This window comes from Drosophila obscura, unplaced genomic scaffold, assembly GCF_018151105.1.
Source record: "Drosophila obscura isolate BZ-5 IFL unplaced genomic scaffold, ASM1815110v1 contig_150, whole genome shotgun sequence".
In the NCBI taxonomy this organism is placed as follows: Eukaryota; Metazoa; Arthropoda; class Insecta; order Diptera; family Drosophilidae; genus Drosophila; species Drosophila obscura.
The window spans coordinates 2499405-2511943 of record NW_024542736.1 but is presented as its reverse complement, the minus strand read 5'-3'; the positions used below and the strand labels follow the sequence as shown (position 1 = coordinate 2511943).

Genomic DNA, 12539 nt, shown 5'->3' with positions numbered 1-12539 from the left:
GCCCTTGGATAGCTATAGTAGCTACAGCTACAGGGTATCAAGATCTGTGATTCTGATAGTCATAAATTGCCATTTGCGCTGACAGTAATTACTGTCAAGAGGCGATTTGTTGCGGAAATGGAAATGCATTCCGCTTTTCTGCCCTCTCACTCACCCTTAAAAACACCCACCCCAACCACTAATCCGTCTCTCTCTGTCATTCTGTCTCCTTGTGCAGCTGCCGTTTGACATTGACTTTTGTTTTGCCATTTGGCACATTAACTGGCACACTCTAATGACGTCGCGACGTCGAATGGCCAACAAAAGACAGCAACATTAGCGACGACAGCAGCAGCTGTGACATTGCCTCTCCCTTGCTCGCGCACACGGCAGGCAGGCACTGCAATTGCTATCAACAAGAATTTGTCTGTTCAATTAGCATTTGTCTCTCAGCTCAGCTCTCTCTCTCTCTCGCTCTCAAATGCACATGGGTGCAACAATTTGGCTGCTGCTCAGCACGGCACACTTAATTAATATTAATTCTAATTCCAATTTCAATTCAATTAAAATTTATCCTCAGAACTGTGTCAAAATGATTTGTTCGATCTGGAGATTTGTGTGATAAATGTAAACGTCATTTCCTGCTGCTTTTCACTCTCTCCCACATCTGCAGGTGTGTGTGTGTGTGTGTTGAGAGCGTGCGACGTGTGCCATTTCTACTCTCTCAGCTGTCAGGCAGCTCTCCTTTATGTTCCATGCCGTTTACCGTTAGCTGAGAAAATATTCCATCTCCCGTAAAGTGGTTTAAAATTACGCAAATGTTGGCTTCAGGATCAATTCTTTATGTTGCTGGGCAGCAGAGCAATCCGCACCCGCACTCTGTTATTGCCGAGCAAGGGACCACCACAAGTCTGTTGATTCTACCTACAGCATTCAAGGCAACTCTGAGCAACGAAATCCCGCCTAGACCTCAGAACATGTTCTACCTGCTTATCAATTAATCAGCTTCTAAACCGCGACATTGCCTCCGTCGTTGACTGCGGGAGCTTAGCGCCTTGTTCGGGGACTGCCATTTCGGCACGGCTGATTTAGCTACTATGTATTTTGCATTGCTGCTGTAAGTTGTTGCTGCCGCTGCTGCAGCTGCTGCTTCGGTGTGGGTTCGTTGTCGTGTTCTCGGGCTGGCAACGGCAACGGGCAAACCGTTAAAATCTGCTCCATTTTATTGTCAGTTTTATCGGGCGAGAGCGGAAAACGGAAAACCTAAAACCCAAAAAAAAAATAAAGAGCACACCAACCTGAGTATGCTCGTACGAGTATCGTTGCCATAACTCAATTCAATTCGCTCGCTTTCGGGTGTGTGAGTGCACATGACTATGTCGCGTGTGTTTGTGTGTGTGATTTAAGTGTGTGGGAGAGTGGGTGTGTGTGTGTGCCTGTATATGTGTGCAGTTGCCCGATGCTCACATCGCATTTCAGTAATCATTCTGTGCCTGACCGCTCCGCTGCGGGTTCTGTTCTTGGCCGCCCATCCCGAGGTTCCGTTATAAAAGACGCGTGCCGTGCCACACATTGATGGAGTTCTCTTCGAGACCGCAAAGGTTCAGTGTCCTGCCTGGCAGCCTCTAAAAAAAAAATAACCCAACAAAAAAATTGCAAGTGAAACTAAAATAACTGAAAGAAAGCTGAAGAGTGTCCATTGAAGGAGCAGAGCATTTAAAGTGAAATTACTGCTAATAATAATATTTAACACAATCCAAGCCGGGAAAATGCATTTCGTTACCTTCTCGATACTAGGTAAATTTCTAACAATTTCTATTTTAATTTCTTGTGTGCTAAACACCTGTGAAACATTCAATGGGAATCGAATGGAGTCGCCGGATTTCTCACGGCAGTGATTAAACATACGAGTACATAGTACCCAGAGTCAGCCCGACTTCCCTTTAAATCGGTGTTCCAATCGGCAAATGCCATTGATTGATTGCATTCTTTAACTTATGGACATCGAAAATGTCACGTCTTTGCTTGGATTCCACATTCATCCACACTCAAATTGTAGCTGCTGCCATTCCTGCCATTTGTTCTGTAATTATTTCGATCATTTGAGTTGATAAGATGCCAGAGACAAATGTGCCTGTGATACTTGTACGAGTAGTATTCCACATTTGAGATCGTAAATTACAACTAAACCTTTTATGCCTTTTATGCTTGACAATAGATCGTAGACGTCACTTTGTGTGTGGAATCCCAGACTAGGGGAAGCGCTCATTGCCATAGGAAGTACTTAGAAAGATCAGCTGGTTGATTTGGTTGTTTTTTTGGTATCATTCAAACTTTGAATTTCAAAGTATTGTTACTGTTGTTTGTCATGTTCGATTGGCTCTTTACCAATAAAATTGTGAATCATCATACCCGAAATCAGTCCCATAGGGGCAAATAGGTGAATCATCAGCAAATAGGCCAAGAAGAAAGGTCAGGAATGTGCTTTAGGGCTCGTAAATTGCAAATCAAACAAATATTTATTTTTTACACTTACTAGAATAATTAGGGAAAGGGTTCAAATTTCCACTGCACACACATTCAGTTAAGTAACGCCAAAGATATTCACTACTCGAAATCTGTGTCATACTCCTCATGTAATTCGATACCATTTGGGGATTTTTCCAAGTGATTAATGTTGCCCTTGTCCAATCATTTGAACATGTAATATAGCGAGCCTATCAAATAACTCGAAGCACAGCACATCCAGAGCACTTGAGAAGAGAAGTACTTTGGACAATGGATCACGCGCACAGCCGAGCAGATATCACAATAAGAGCCAATCTATTGCCGGCTTGTTTGCCTTTTTTTGAGGGGTGCGGGCCTTTTCGGAAAATAACCATTTAATTCGCTTAACACCCCGATAGATAGCAGTGACACAGACAGAGACAGACAAACACTCGACGCATCACAGCGGTCATCCCGTACGATGGGGTCGCCGAAAGTTAAATATTTGTACACGCCGTGGGGGGGGTGGGGGGTAGTAAGTGTAAATTTATAGCTGAGGGAAAAAACTGCTGACCTAATCGAGATAATCGAAAGCTGGGCTATAAACTAGACGTACTAGAAGTAGCTTCAAGAAATCATCGATAAGATGCACTGACTGTAGATTTACCACTTTGATTAGCGAATCTGAAGAGAGCGAAGAAAGTGACCGTCAGGGGTCCGAGTCTGAGAGGTGCAATGAATATTAAACGATTAACTGCCAATTAGCCACATTCGGTTTATGGATCTCTGAGCGATTCGATTAATGCCTAATCGATCCACTGAAGCACAATAACATGGCGCCCCAGCCGCGCACTCCCTATCGCTTTGTGTAGCTGTGCGTCAGCTAACCTCTGATTAGCTGCGATTTCTGTCAAAGATATATGACAGTCATATGTCGGCGAGTGATTAAATATATATAAATACACTTGCTACTTCATGCTACCACTGATTCTGGCTTCTGGCTTCTGACTTCTGTTTTCTGTCACAGTGGTTGGTTGCCTGGGTCTGATTGGGGTTACCCCTCTTTTTGTGACGCGGATCCGACTCTGTGTACACTCCCTCCAGATGGGCTCCATTTATTTCCATCGGCAGCCACTGAAGCGTTCTGCTTGGCGTTTGCTCTCCATTGTCTGGCCGATCGAAAGGGAAACTGCAATTTGCAGTGCGTGCATATCATTTCGCTTTGGTGATAGCCGCCGCTTCCTACTTGATACTCGCGTACACTGTATGCTGATGATGCGACTGAACTTTTGTTTACAAAGATCTTTGGCCTGTGCCGGCGGCGCTCACTATCTGCGCTGTTTGTTCTCAACACTTTAATCAACTTCCTTTCGCAGTCTTTCCCCATGCACTCTGCAGGGGCCCAAAGTCCAGTCAACTGCCTTTGCCTTATGGATGGAAAATTTTTCAGCCTGCTCTCACAATCGATCATCCAATCCATGCACCAAACCCTAAAGCAATCACAACAAAAGTTTATGGTAACCAATCCAGACAAAACGTCAGAATGTATTATGTGCTCAGCCACAGTCACAGTCACCCGGCAACAGATTAGATTATTTTCTGTTTTACATGGGGTGGAGTTCTTCTTCAAAAAGAGCGGGGATTTCTCAATTCTCAGAAGATTAGTCAGATAGTTATAGCATAAAAATAATCTTAAGTCCATTGCAGAGGCCTCAATAGATAAATAAATAAATTGTATTTGCAGGAGAACTCCCTCCAATCGATTCCAATTGTCTTCATTCACATGACCAGCGGTATATCAGAGAGCTTATCGCAGTCTTCACACGCCTCCCTATACGATATAATAATGACAATTGAATATAAAACTCTGCGCACTCCCGAAATTCTTTATCGGTGGTGGGGAATATATATCTTTGATTACCTTTATAAAATTCAGTCTGGAAAATCACTGAGTGCTCTAAATATCATAGCGAACGTGGGGGGATCTCAATACCGCAGTGATTTGACAGAAACACAGAAACACGAGCAGAGTCACAGCCACAGAGCCACAGCCAAGAGTCTTTATCGCCTCTGCTGAGCTATGCGAAATCGTTTCAATTATATTTTAGCTGACACGGCCGAAATGGCCATGTCATAATAAACAGCCGAGACAAGTCAGGGTAATGCCACACAGCCACTTGACGACCGGCACATAACGAACAGCAGCAGCCAGAGAGTGCAACATGATGCAGAATTCCGATTCTATTCCAGTCTCGAATCTCGAGTGGAGGAGCTATTTTCACTTGACGCTCTCGTTGGTTGGGGGGTGCTAGGCATTTCCCATTTCCATCGGACGTTGTTTGTTTTGTGCTGATTTTCACATGATTATCCGTCATTTGCATTGCCCGTATGCAATTACAGTTTTGTTAACTTTTACACCCCGGGGGGCTCTCAAATTACAGAACATTATTCCCATTATCAGCTATCACTCAGCTTTTATCCACTCAAATGTAATTGTGCCGGAGCTTTGGCTTTGCATGTGCAAAAATTTAATTGCCATTTAAATTGTTGCTCGACATTTGTGGCATGCTACCCCCAGACGGGAAACACTTCGGAGGCGATCAAGATGCAGTGATTCTTTCAACAGTGCCCTGTCGGCGTTTGATCTCTCGGAAATATCATCAAATAATAATTATATAACCGCATGATATGCCTTGTGTGTCTTGTGATCATTTCTTCATTAAATTTCCAAATGAAATTTATTGCTTTATTATCCATCATTCACTACAAATTCAAGTATTCAAGCAGTGTGCCACTCAGATCTCTAAGTACACGCTGCCTGCTTACCATGTGCTCGAAAATAAATATTAAAAAACTCATTAAAGTCTCGCGGTACAGGTCAGAATAGACTCGAAATGAAATATTATTATTAGGTACTGTCTAATCGCACAACTTAGAAATCTTTCGCTCTAAACCATTGCGTCACAGAAGGCGACCCAAGAGTCTACTCGTACTATACTATGCATACATCAGCCGATGAACACGTTCCCCCCTGGCAAAAGTATATTAATATATTTATACTGCGGAGGGAATGTGTATGTAGTACTCAACTTTCACAGCTGCCGTTGTCGTTTGTCTCCTTGCGGGAAAACTTGCAAAATTGTCAAACAGAGAGCATAAATTTGCCAAAGATTAGAGACAGAACATGGCAATAAATTCACAGAGTTCATTTGACGACTTTTATATTAACCCATTAATGCTGGTTATGTCTTAATAAACACATATATTTGGTCACAGATCACCAGATCACAAAGTTATGCGATGGCTCAGTGGTTTTTTAAATCCCAAATGGATCGTAAAATTTGCTCAGACCACATCGCATCGCACGCATAAAATTGTGTTGAGATTTTGATGTGCAGATGTCAAAATGCTTTTAGCCACAAAAGAAGGAGAAAGCCAACGAGAAAATAAATGATTTTGGTCCAATTTTTGGTACAGGTTAATGAAACATATATGCCATCGGCAGCAGCAGCAGCAACAGCAGCAACAGCAGCAACAGCAGTTGATTGAAATAATATAATCGCGTTTATATATAGATACACAATATGTGGTGGAAATCATAAATTTCTCGTGTATTTTTAGCCCAATTTCAAATTCAAGTGCAAGGTGCTGTCGTCTGCTGACGCTGCCAAAACATTCTATAGATTGACCCTCTGTCAGTCGCACTGTCGTCTCTCTCTCTCTCGTTGCTATTCAGCCGATTTTATGGCCCCATCATCAGACCCAACTGCAGTGTTTTAGTGTGTTCGGCCCTGGGAGCATTTCGTCGACATTGTCGGTCAAGTTGAAGTTTACACGTTCTGTAAATTGTTGCCATTAAAACGTTTGCACTGTGCGTATACTTGATATTAAAATATGACAACCTTTCTCGCATTGCAGTTTGCTGCTCTCTGGGCCTCAGCTGGGCCAACGACTGGGGCTATCCGGACTTGGACGACAATACGGATGCCGGTAAGTAATGCCAATCTGCAGATTGCCATTCAAGTTTATTTGCTAAAATTACTTAATCAACGCCAGAGCCAGAGCCAGAGACCCTCGTGTTTGTGATGGTACGGGGAGTAGGTTACTCGGCCCATTCCCATTGTCAAGTGCTTTGCATATCTACAGACACATTAGAGGTCTATGTACATACGTTCATTTTTGTGTGTGTGTCCGGGTCACTTAACGTGCACGCTCCGGGCTTGAGTCGCAGCTTAGTTAAATTGCGCCAAATTGCTGCGCCAAAATGCAAATTGGACAGAAAACTACGAATATAAAAATATATATATCGTCAATGATGATCAATTTAGGCTGCCTAACTTTCAACAAAAATTCTGCGGAAACCGAATTTCGGGCATAGAGTTATTTCTTCAATTGCATAAATTTTGATTTATGAGCATTTAATTTCGAATAAAAACCGTCGGAATAAGTCTAATAATGGAAATTGATTTGCCATAAGCTTCATTTAAATTTTGACACTGACACATTGCTAATTCCCGTCTGTTGCAAATAAACTCATCAAAATTTTATCCCTACAGCATTTCCCGATTGGGGCGGTCTGTGCGACAGTGGCAAGAGACAGAGCCCCATCAATCTGGAGGCCAAGTGGTCCCTGAGGGGCAAGTTTGATGAATTGAAGTTCCACAGCTACGACACTCATCAGAAAAATCTGGAAATGGTCAACAATGGCCATTCAAGTGAGTGGAGCACCCAATTAATATTTGTGGAATAGTTTCGCTAATCCAAATGACTTTTTTAATAGTACAAATCGATGATTTTGATGATGTACTCATGCTCAATGGTGGCGGACTGGCGCATGAGTACGAGGTGGAGCAGATCCACTTACATTGGTGGTCGGAGCACACCATCAACAGCGTGCGCTACCCACTGGAAGTGCACATTGTGCACCGCAACAGGCTGTACCCAAACATGACGATGGCGACCAACTTTAAAGACGGCATCGTGGTCATCGGTGTGCTCTTTCATGTTTCGAACACACCCAACGAGGCCATCGCTAGCATCCTCAAGAATCTGGGGGATGTGAAGGCCTACAGTCGCGTCAACAAGCCCGTTACGGTGGCCAACTCGCTGGCGGTGAGCGATCTGATGCCAGAATCGAAGGGCAACTACTACACCTATGCCGGCTCCCTGACCACGCCCTCGTGTGCGGAGTCCGTCATCTGGATTGTGCTCACCGAGACGCTTCCCGTGACGCTGGATCAGGTCGAAGAGTTCAAAGAGATCGAGTACTCAAATGGCAAGCAGTTGCACAACAACTACAGGAATCTGCAGAGCATGAACAACCGCGCCGTGGTCCTGGTCGAGGCTGAGGAACGCACAAACGCCGCAGCTGGTCGCACGGCATCGATCGGCCTCATCCTGATACTCGGACTGGCGGCCCAGAAGCTCTTCCTGTAGATGCGGGACTGGAGCTGAGCTGAGCCGAGCCGAGCAGAGATGATGATGATGATGAGGAGCAGCCATAGACATACTCGTACCAAAGAATGCACTGAAGTTCTCTGCAGTGTAGCTACAACGAATTTCTTGAGAAGATATCCATGACAGGACAGGACAGGACAGGGAGAGACGCAGAGTTCAAATACTCATTAGTTATAATGCAGAACAAGTCAGCTAGTCAGCTTATGTTAGATTCATTGAGTGCTAAGTTCACGTAAATATAACAATCGCAATAAAACCAAAATATTTTACACATACGCATACGCATTCACATTCCTTCGATTCGTATCCCCTGGAATGGCGACTGAAACTTGAAAGTGGTCGGCCGCTCGTGTGCTCCGCTGAAAGTTCAAACTGACCAGTAAACCTTTATGGCCAGTATCCAAAAATAGACGCTGAGCCATTGTGTTCCGTTCTTGTGAATATATTATTATATCACAAGACCCCAGGTGTAGTTAAGGAACACTCATATTTTTAGGGCCATTGGTCAGTGTGATTCCTCGAGCGGGACTCTTGGGGTGCGAATAAAAACTGTTATGGCCAAATATAATTTGAAAATCACTGATAATGGTATCGTGAACTGACCAATTGCGTTGCCTGATAACACTAATTGATATTGCAATGATGCTAAATCACACAACAACAACAACAACACAGGCAGCAAGCATCAAGTTTTTATATCAACTTTATGAGCCATGTCGTCGGTCGAGGAATTTGATTTGGACTTATGGTGCTGGCCACACTTCATCATCGTTGTTCATTGTGAAATGACACTTGGACGCACTTAATGTGATTGCAGCCTGTGTCCGATGGGCCATTGAGTTATTGATGGGACAGTAATAATCACTATAAACTGCATGCACAAGCTCAAAAGCAATCTTATCTACCCATATACCCATATATAGTAAAGTAAGGTAATCAGGGTACCGAGACGATAGAAAATGATTTTAAAAGTCAATTTTGCGAGTGTAACACAGGCTATTAAATACAAGTACCTGCAGAGGAATATTGTCTATATTGGCTTTGTAAAAGTTGGCCTTGGTAAAGTCAGAACATCCCTGAGGAAAAAGAAACTAAACAAGAAGAAATACAGAGTGAAAAACAATATCCAATGGCGCATTCAATAATTAACAGAGCTTGATAGCTTTAAATTTGTGTGTGCGAATAGGAAATATAATAACATATTCTATGATTGTGTCCTGCACTTTACAGAGAATATATTTCCTGCACAGTCCAAGTCTAAATATTAGCACATCACAGACACACTGCAACGGCGCCCTGTAATAATGCAATAAAATGATTCCAATTAATTTCCGTGCATTTTTATCTAAATACTTTAATCTAAAGTACTCCTAACTAATCGGTGGCACCGATCCGATTAGGTGTTCAATTTCGTATTCCTTCAGACAAGTACTCCTAACTAATCGTCGGCACAGATCAGATAGGAATATACATTTATTGTTTTTTCTTTTGGACTGAATAATTCTTAAACTGAATAAACTGATAGCATTATCACAAAATGATACGACTACGAAATAAGAATACTGCGCGAGGTCCAACCTTTTCTAACCTGTTTAATCTAATGCTGTCTTATTAATATACGTATAATGACTGAACACATGATTTATGTTTGCATGTTTTTTTGTTTAACCTTAGCAATAAATGTGTCACAGTTAAGTAATTCATTTCTGTTGCATACTTTTTGGAAAAATAAATGTTGCCTTATGATTAATATTGTACTCTGTATTAGTAATCCGCCAAGGGCTAACAGAATGACAGTAAGTTGTGAAAGAGCGGGATGGCCAAACCTTCGGAGCAAGTTTCGCCTTGTCGGAACGACTAAGCTGTTGATCTTAAATAGAACAGAGAACCCTGCCTTGTGGGACTCGGGTATGGATGATTCTTATTTTCTAAGTTAAATATGCGGCCTAGACGAAACCATTTAACTGTAATGTTGTCAAAGTTGAATTTTCTGAATTGAATTTTCTAACAAAGCGGGCGGACCGACCTGGGGAGTAGCCGGACGTGCCACCCACCACCCAGTCCCCTACCAGACTTAATTTTGAATTCCTTCGCTTTCCGGTAGAGGCCGCCTCGTTGACACATAAATGTAAAAATACATTTTCTACACCCAAAATTTATATTTTCAATTGGGGCATACTTTGGGGCAAAAACAATTTTAGAGCGGAAAATTTATACATAGATATTTTGTAGTGATATTAAATAATTAATTTTTGTGCCAAGCTGATGTTTGGATATTTATATTAACTAATTTTTATGGAGGATTTTTTCTCTCTGAAAATATAAAAATGTGCATCAATAAGCCTTGAAGGTCTTGTCAAAACATTGAAGCCTTAAAATGAATCAAATGACGTTGCTTGTGATCCTCGCAATTCAAATGTTTAGAGTGGCAGCTCAAGAGAATTGGCTGGACTTGGATTACACCACAAAGGAGAAATTTTGTAAGCTTCAGCGCACTATCTTATCTGGTATCCAATTCAATGCCAATGTAACTTGCAGCTCAAAGTGATTGGCCGAGTGTGTGTAGAACCGGCAATAAACAGAGTCCCATTGAGGTGATCGAGGAATATGCCATACACGTACCCACGAAGCTGAGCATAGTGAACGATTCCGTGGAACAGCCCCATTTGGCCCTGCTCTACAACGGCTATGTGGGTGAGTCTGGTACTGGGAATAATTGGGAATCCGTTTAATCGAGAGACAAACCTTCCTTCTTCCCAGTGATTATGTACAACTTTACGCACAGCATTCGGCTGAGTGGCGTCATGGAGTTCAGGGACCTGAGCTATGTGGCGGAGCAGATCCACTTCCATTGCGGGGCCGAGCATGTGCTGGAGCACGAGCGCCATGACATGGAGGTGCAAATCGTGTTCCGCAGCGAGTCTGCAGCCAATCTGGCAGAGGCCCTGAACCAGACGAAGGGTCTGGTCATCGTAAGCGTCGTCTTTACGGTCTCCAATGTGCCCAGCCGGGCCATTGCCGCCATTGTGGATACGCTGCGGGGTCAGCCCCTAGTGAATGAGTCCACATGGAAGGGTCAACGAAATGAACTCGATATTCCTCATGCGGGAGCTGTACGGTGAAATAGGAGCCTACTATCAGTATCGCGGCTCCCTGACAGTGCCCGGCTGTGGCGAGAATGTTGAGTGGATCGTCAAGGCCCAGGTGCAGACAATGACACGGGATCAGGTTGGTATTTTCCTGCCTGTCAGCACACATGTAACTTTGGTGTTTTCCACAGATGGACACCTTGTGCCATGTGGGAGCGGGCTACAGTTTGGCCCGGGCTCACATGAGCTATCGCGAGATGCAGGATACCAATACGCGAAGGGTTTTCTACTTTAGAGAAAGCAGCGCAGCCAACATTCCAGTGTACTGGATGAGAGCAGGATTTATTTACACATTTATTTATAGTGCCATAATTTTTTTTATTTGAAGAAACTTTGTACAATACTTTTATACGTTTTTGTCTCTGTGCAGAGGGGATTTTTGGTCATTCAAATAATAATCATTTATAAAATATTCAATATTAGAGAGGAAATTTCAAAGTGTGCAATAATTAATTAATTAATGACTTAAGTACGCTTTGACATTAGTAAGCAGTTAATATCAGTATTTTGGCCATTTAAGTCCCTCTTTCTGTGGCACCAAAGACACGGCTTGGATTCGCTTGAAGCATTAATCAAAAGTACAAATGCTCATTCGATACCCCCCTCATAGATTATGTGAAAACAACTCCCAAAATATATTTCCAATCCCCAGATCGCCCACTCATTTGTCTACATTTATGCTTAAGCCCAAGTTCAAACTGTCAGCTTAAGCCCGGCAAAGACAAAGACAAAGCCGAATTCGTTCCACCTGCCTAAAATAAACAAAAAAATATGCAAAAATATTTGTGAGTTGTGAGTGCAAGATGTTCGTTCCATAATTAATTTTGACTCACTTTTAGGCCAATAATCAAAAATGCATTTGTAATTCTTTTTTTTTTGCGGCTGATAGGCCTCGAAGGGGCGTTTAGCGCCCAATCAAATGTGCCACTGATGGATTTGTATGCGCTGCGGATTCGTAGTCGGAGTTGGAGTTGGATTCGGATTCGGTTGCTAATGCTATGCATAGAAGCGGACAAAGGCCCGCCAATGTCAAAATCTCTCATGGTGTGAATTAATAAATTTAAAAAATAGTTTTGTTACGCAAAATCATAATTTGTATGCCCCCGTCAACATTCACTTTTATGCTTTTGGCTAATGCCGGGCACCCAGTCTAGGTCTTTTGCATTCAATTTACTGGATGGGCATTTTGGCAACCAATTCGATTTGCATAAAATATGCAAAGTGCGGCAACGCTAGACACCCATTAATCAGGGGGGTCAGGTCAACTCTTTTATGGTCAGACACCACTTCATTTCATTTCATACTATATATTATATATTTTAAAAAGCAACTTTCGTCTATGTCTATTAATTAATGACAAAGTAATTCCTGGTTTCGCATTACCAACACGAAATTTATCGTACACTTCTTTGACAGATCTTCTGCATCTTTGCCCCTGCCCTCCCGCACACTCTCAAAATAAAAAGG

General features: G+C 42.6%; 2 protein-coding genes across 2 annotated transcripts; both read left to right on the top strand.

Annotated features, from left to right (window-relative positions):
* Positions 1–1462: 1462 nt before the first annotated feature.
* LOC111082297 (putative carbonic anhydrase 3) lies at positions 1463–8198 on the top strand. The gene is made up of 4 exons (XM_022378493.2): positions 1463–1776; positions 6385–6456; positions 7023–7181; positions 7247–8198. The coding sequence occupies exons 1-4, from the start codon at positions 1749–1751 to the stop codon at positions 7900–7902; spliced, it is 915 nt and encodes a 304-aa protein (XP_022234185.2). The 5' UTR covers positions 1463–1748; the 3' UTR covers positions 7903–8198.
* Positions 8199–10279: 2081 nt separating this feature from the next.
* LOC111082328 (dioscorin DB3L-like) lies at positions 10280–11442 on the top strand. Its single transcript, XM_022378533.2, has 4 exons — positions 10280–10403; positions 10462–10617; positions 10684–11151; positions 11204–11442. Exons 1-3 carry the CDS (start codon positions 10301–10303, stop codon positions 11043–11045), a joined length of 621 nt encoding a protein of 206 aa, XP_022234225.2. The 5' UTR covers positions 10280–10300; the 3' UTR covers positions 11046–11151; positions 11204–11442.
* The last annotated feature ends 1097 nt before the right edge of the window (positions 11443–12539 follow it).

What these genes read in the sequence shown, in the direction of transcription:
- LOC111082297 (XM_022378493.2), top strand. Translation starts at nt 1,749, where the DNA reads ATGCATTTCGTTACCTTCTCGATACTAG. An exon ending in GGACGACAATACGGATGCCG is followed by an intron (nt 6,457 to 7,022) that starts GTAAGTAATGCC and finishes TTATCCCTACAG; the next exon opens with CATTTCCCGATTGGGGCGGT. An exon ending in GGTCAACAATGGCCATTCAA is followed by an intron (nt 7,182 to 7,246) that starts GTGAGTGGAGCA and finishes CTTTTTTAATAG; the next exon opens with TACAAATCGATGATTTTGAT.
- LOC111082328 (XM_022378533.2), top strand. Translation starts at nt 10,301, where the DNA reads ATGAATCAAATGACGTTGCTTGTGATCCTCGCAATTCAAATGTTTAGA. An exon ending in CACCACAAAGGAGAAATTTT is followed by an intron (nt 10,404 to 10,461) that starts GTAAGCTTCAGC and finishes TGTAACTTGCAG; the next exon opens with CTCAAAGTGATTGGCCGAGT. An exon ending in GCTCTACAACGGCTATGTGG is followed by an intron (nt 10,618 to 10,683) that starts GTGAGTCTGGTA and finishes CCTTCTTCCCAG; the next exon opens with TGATTATGTACAACTTTACG.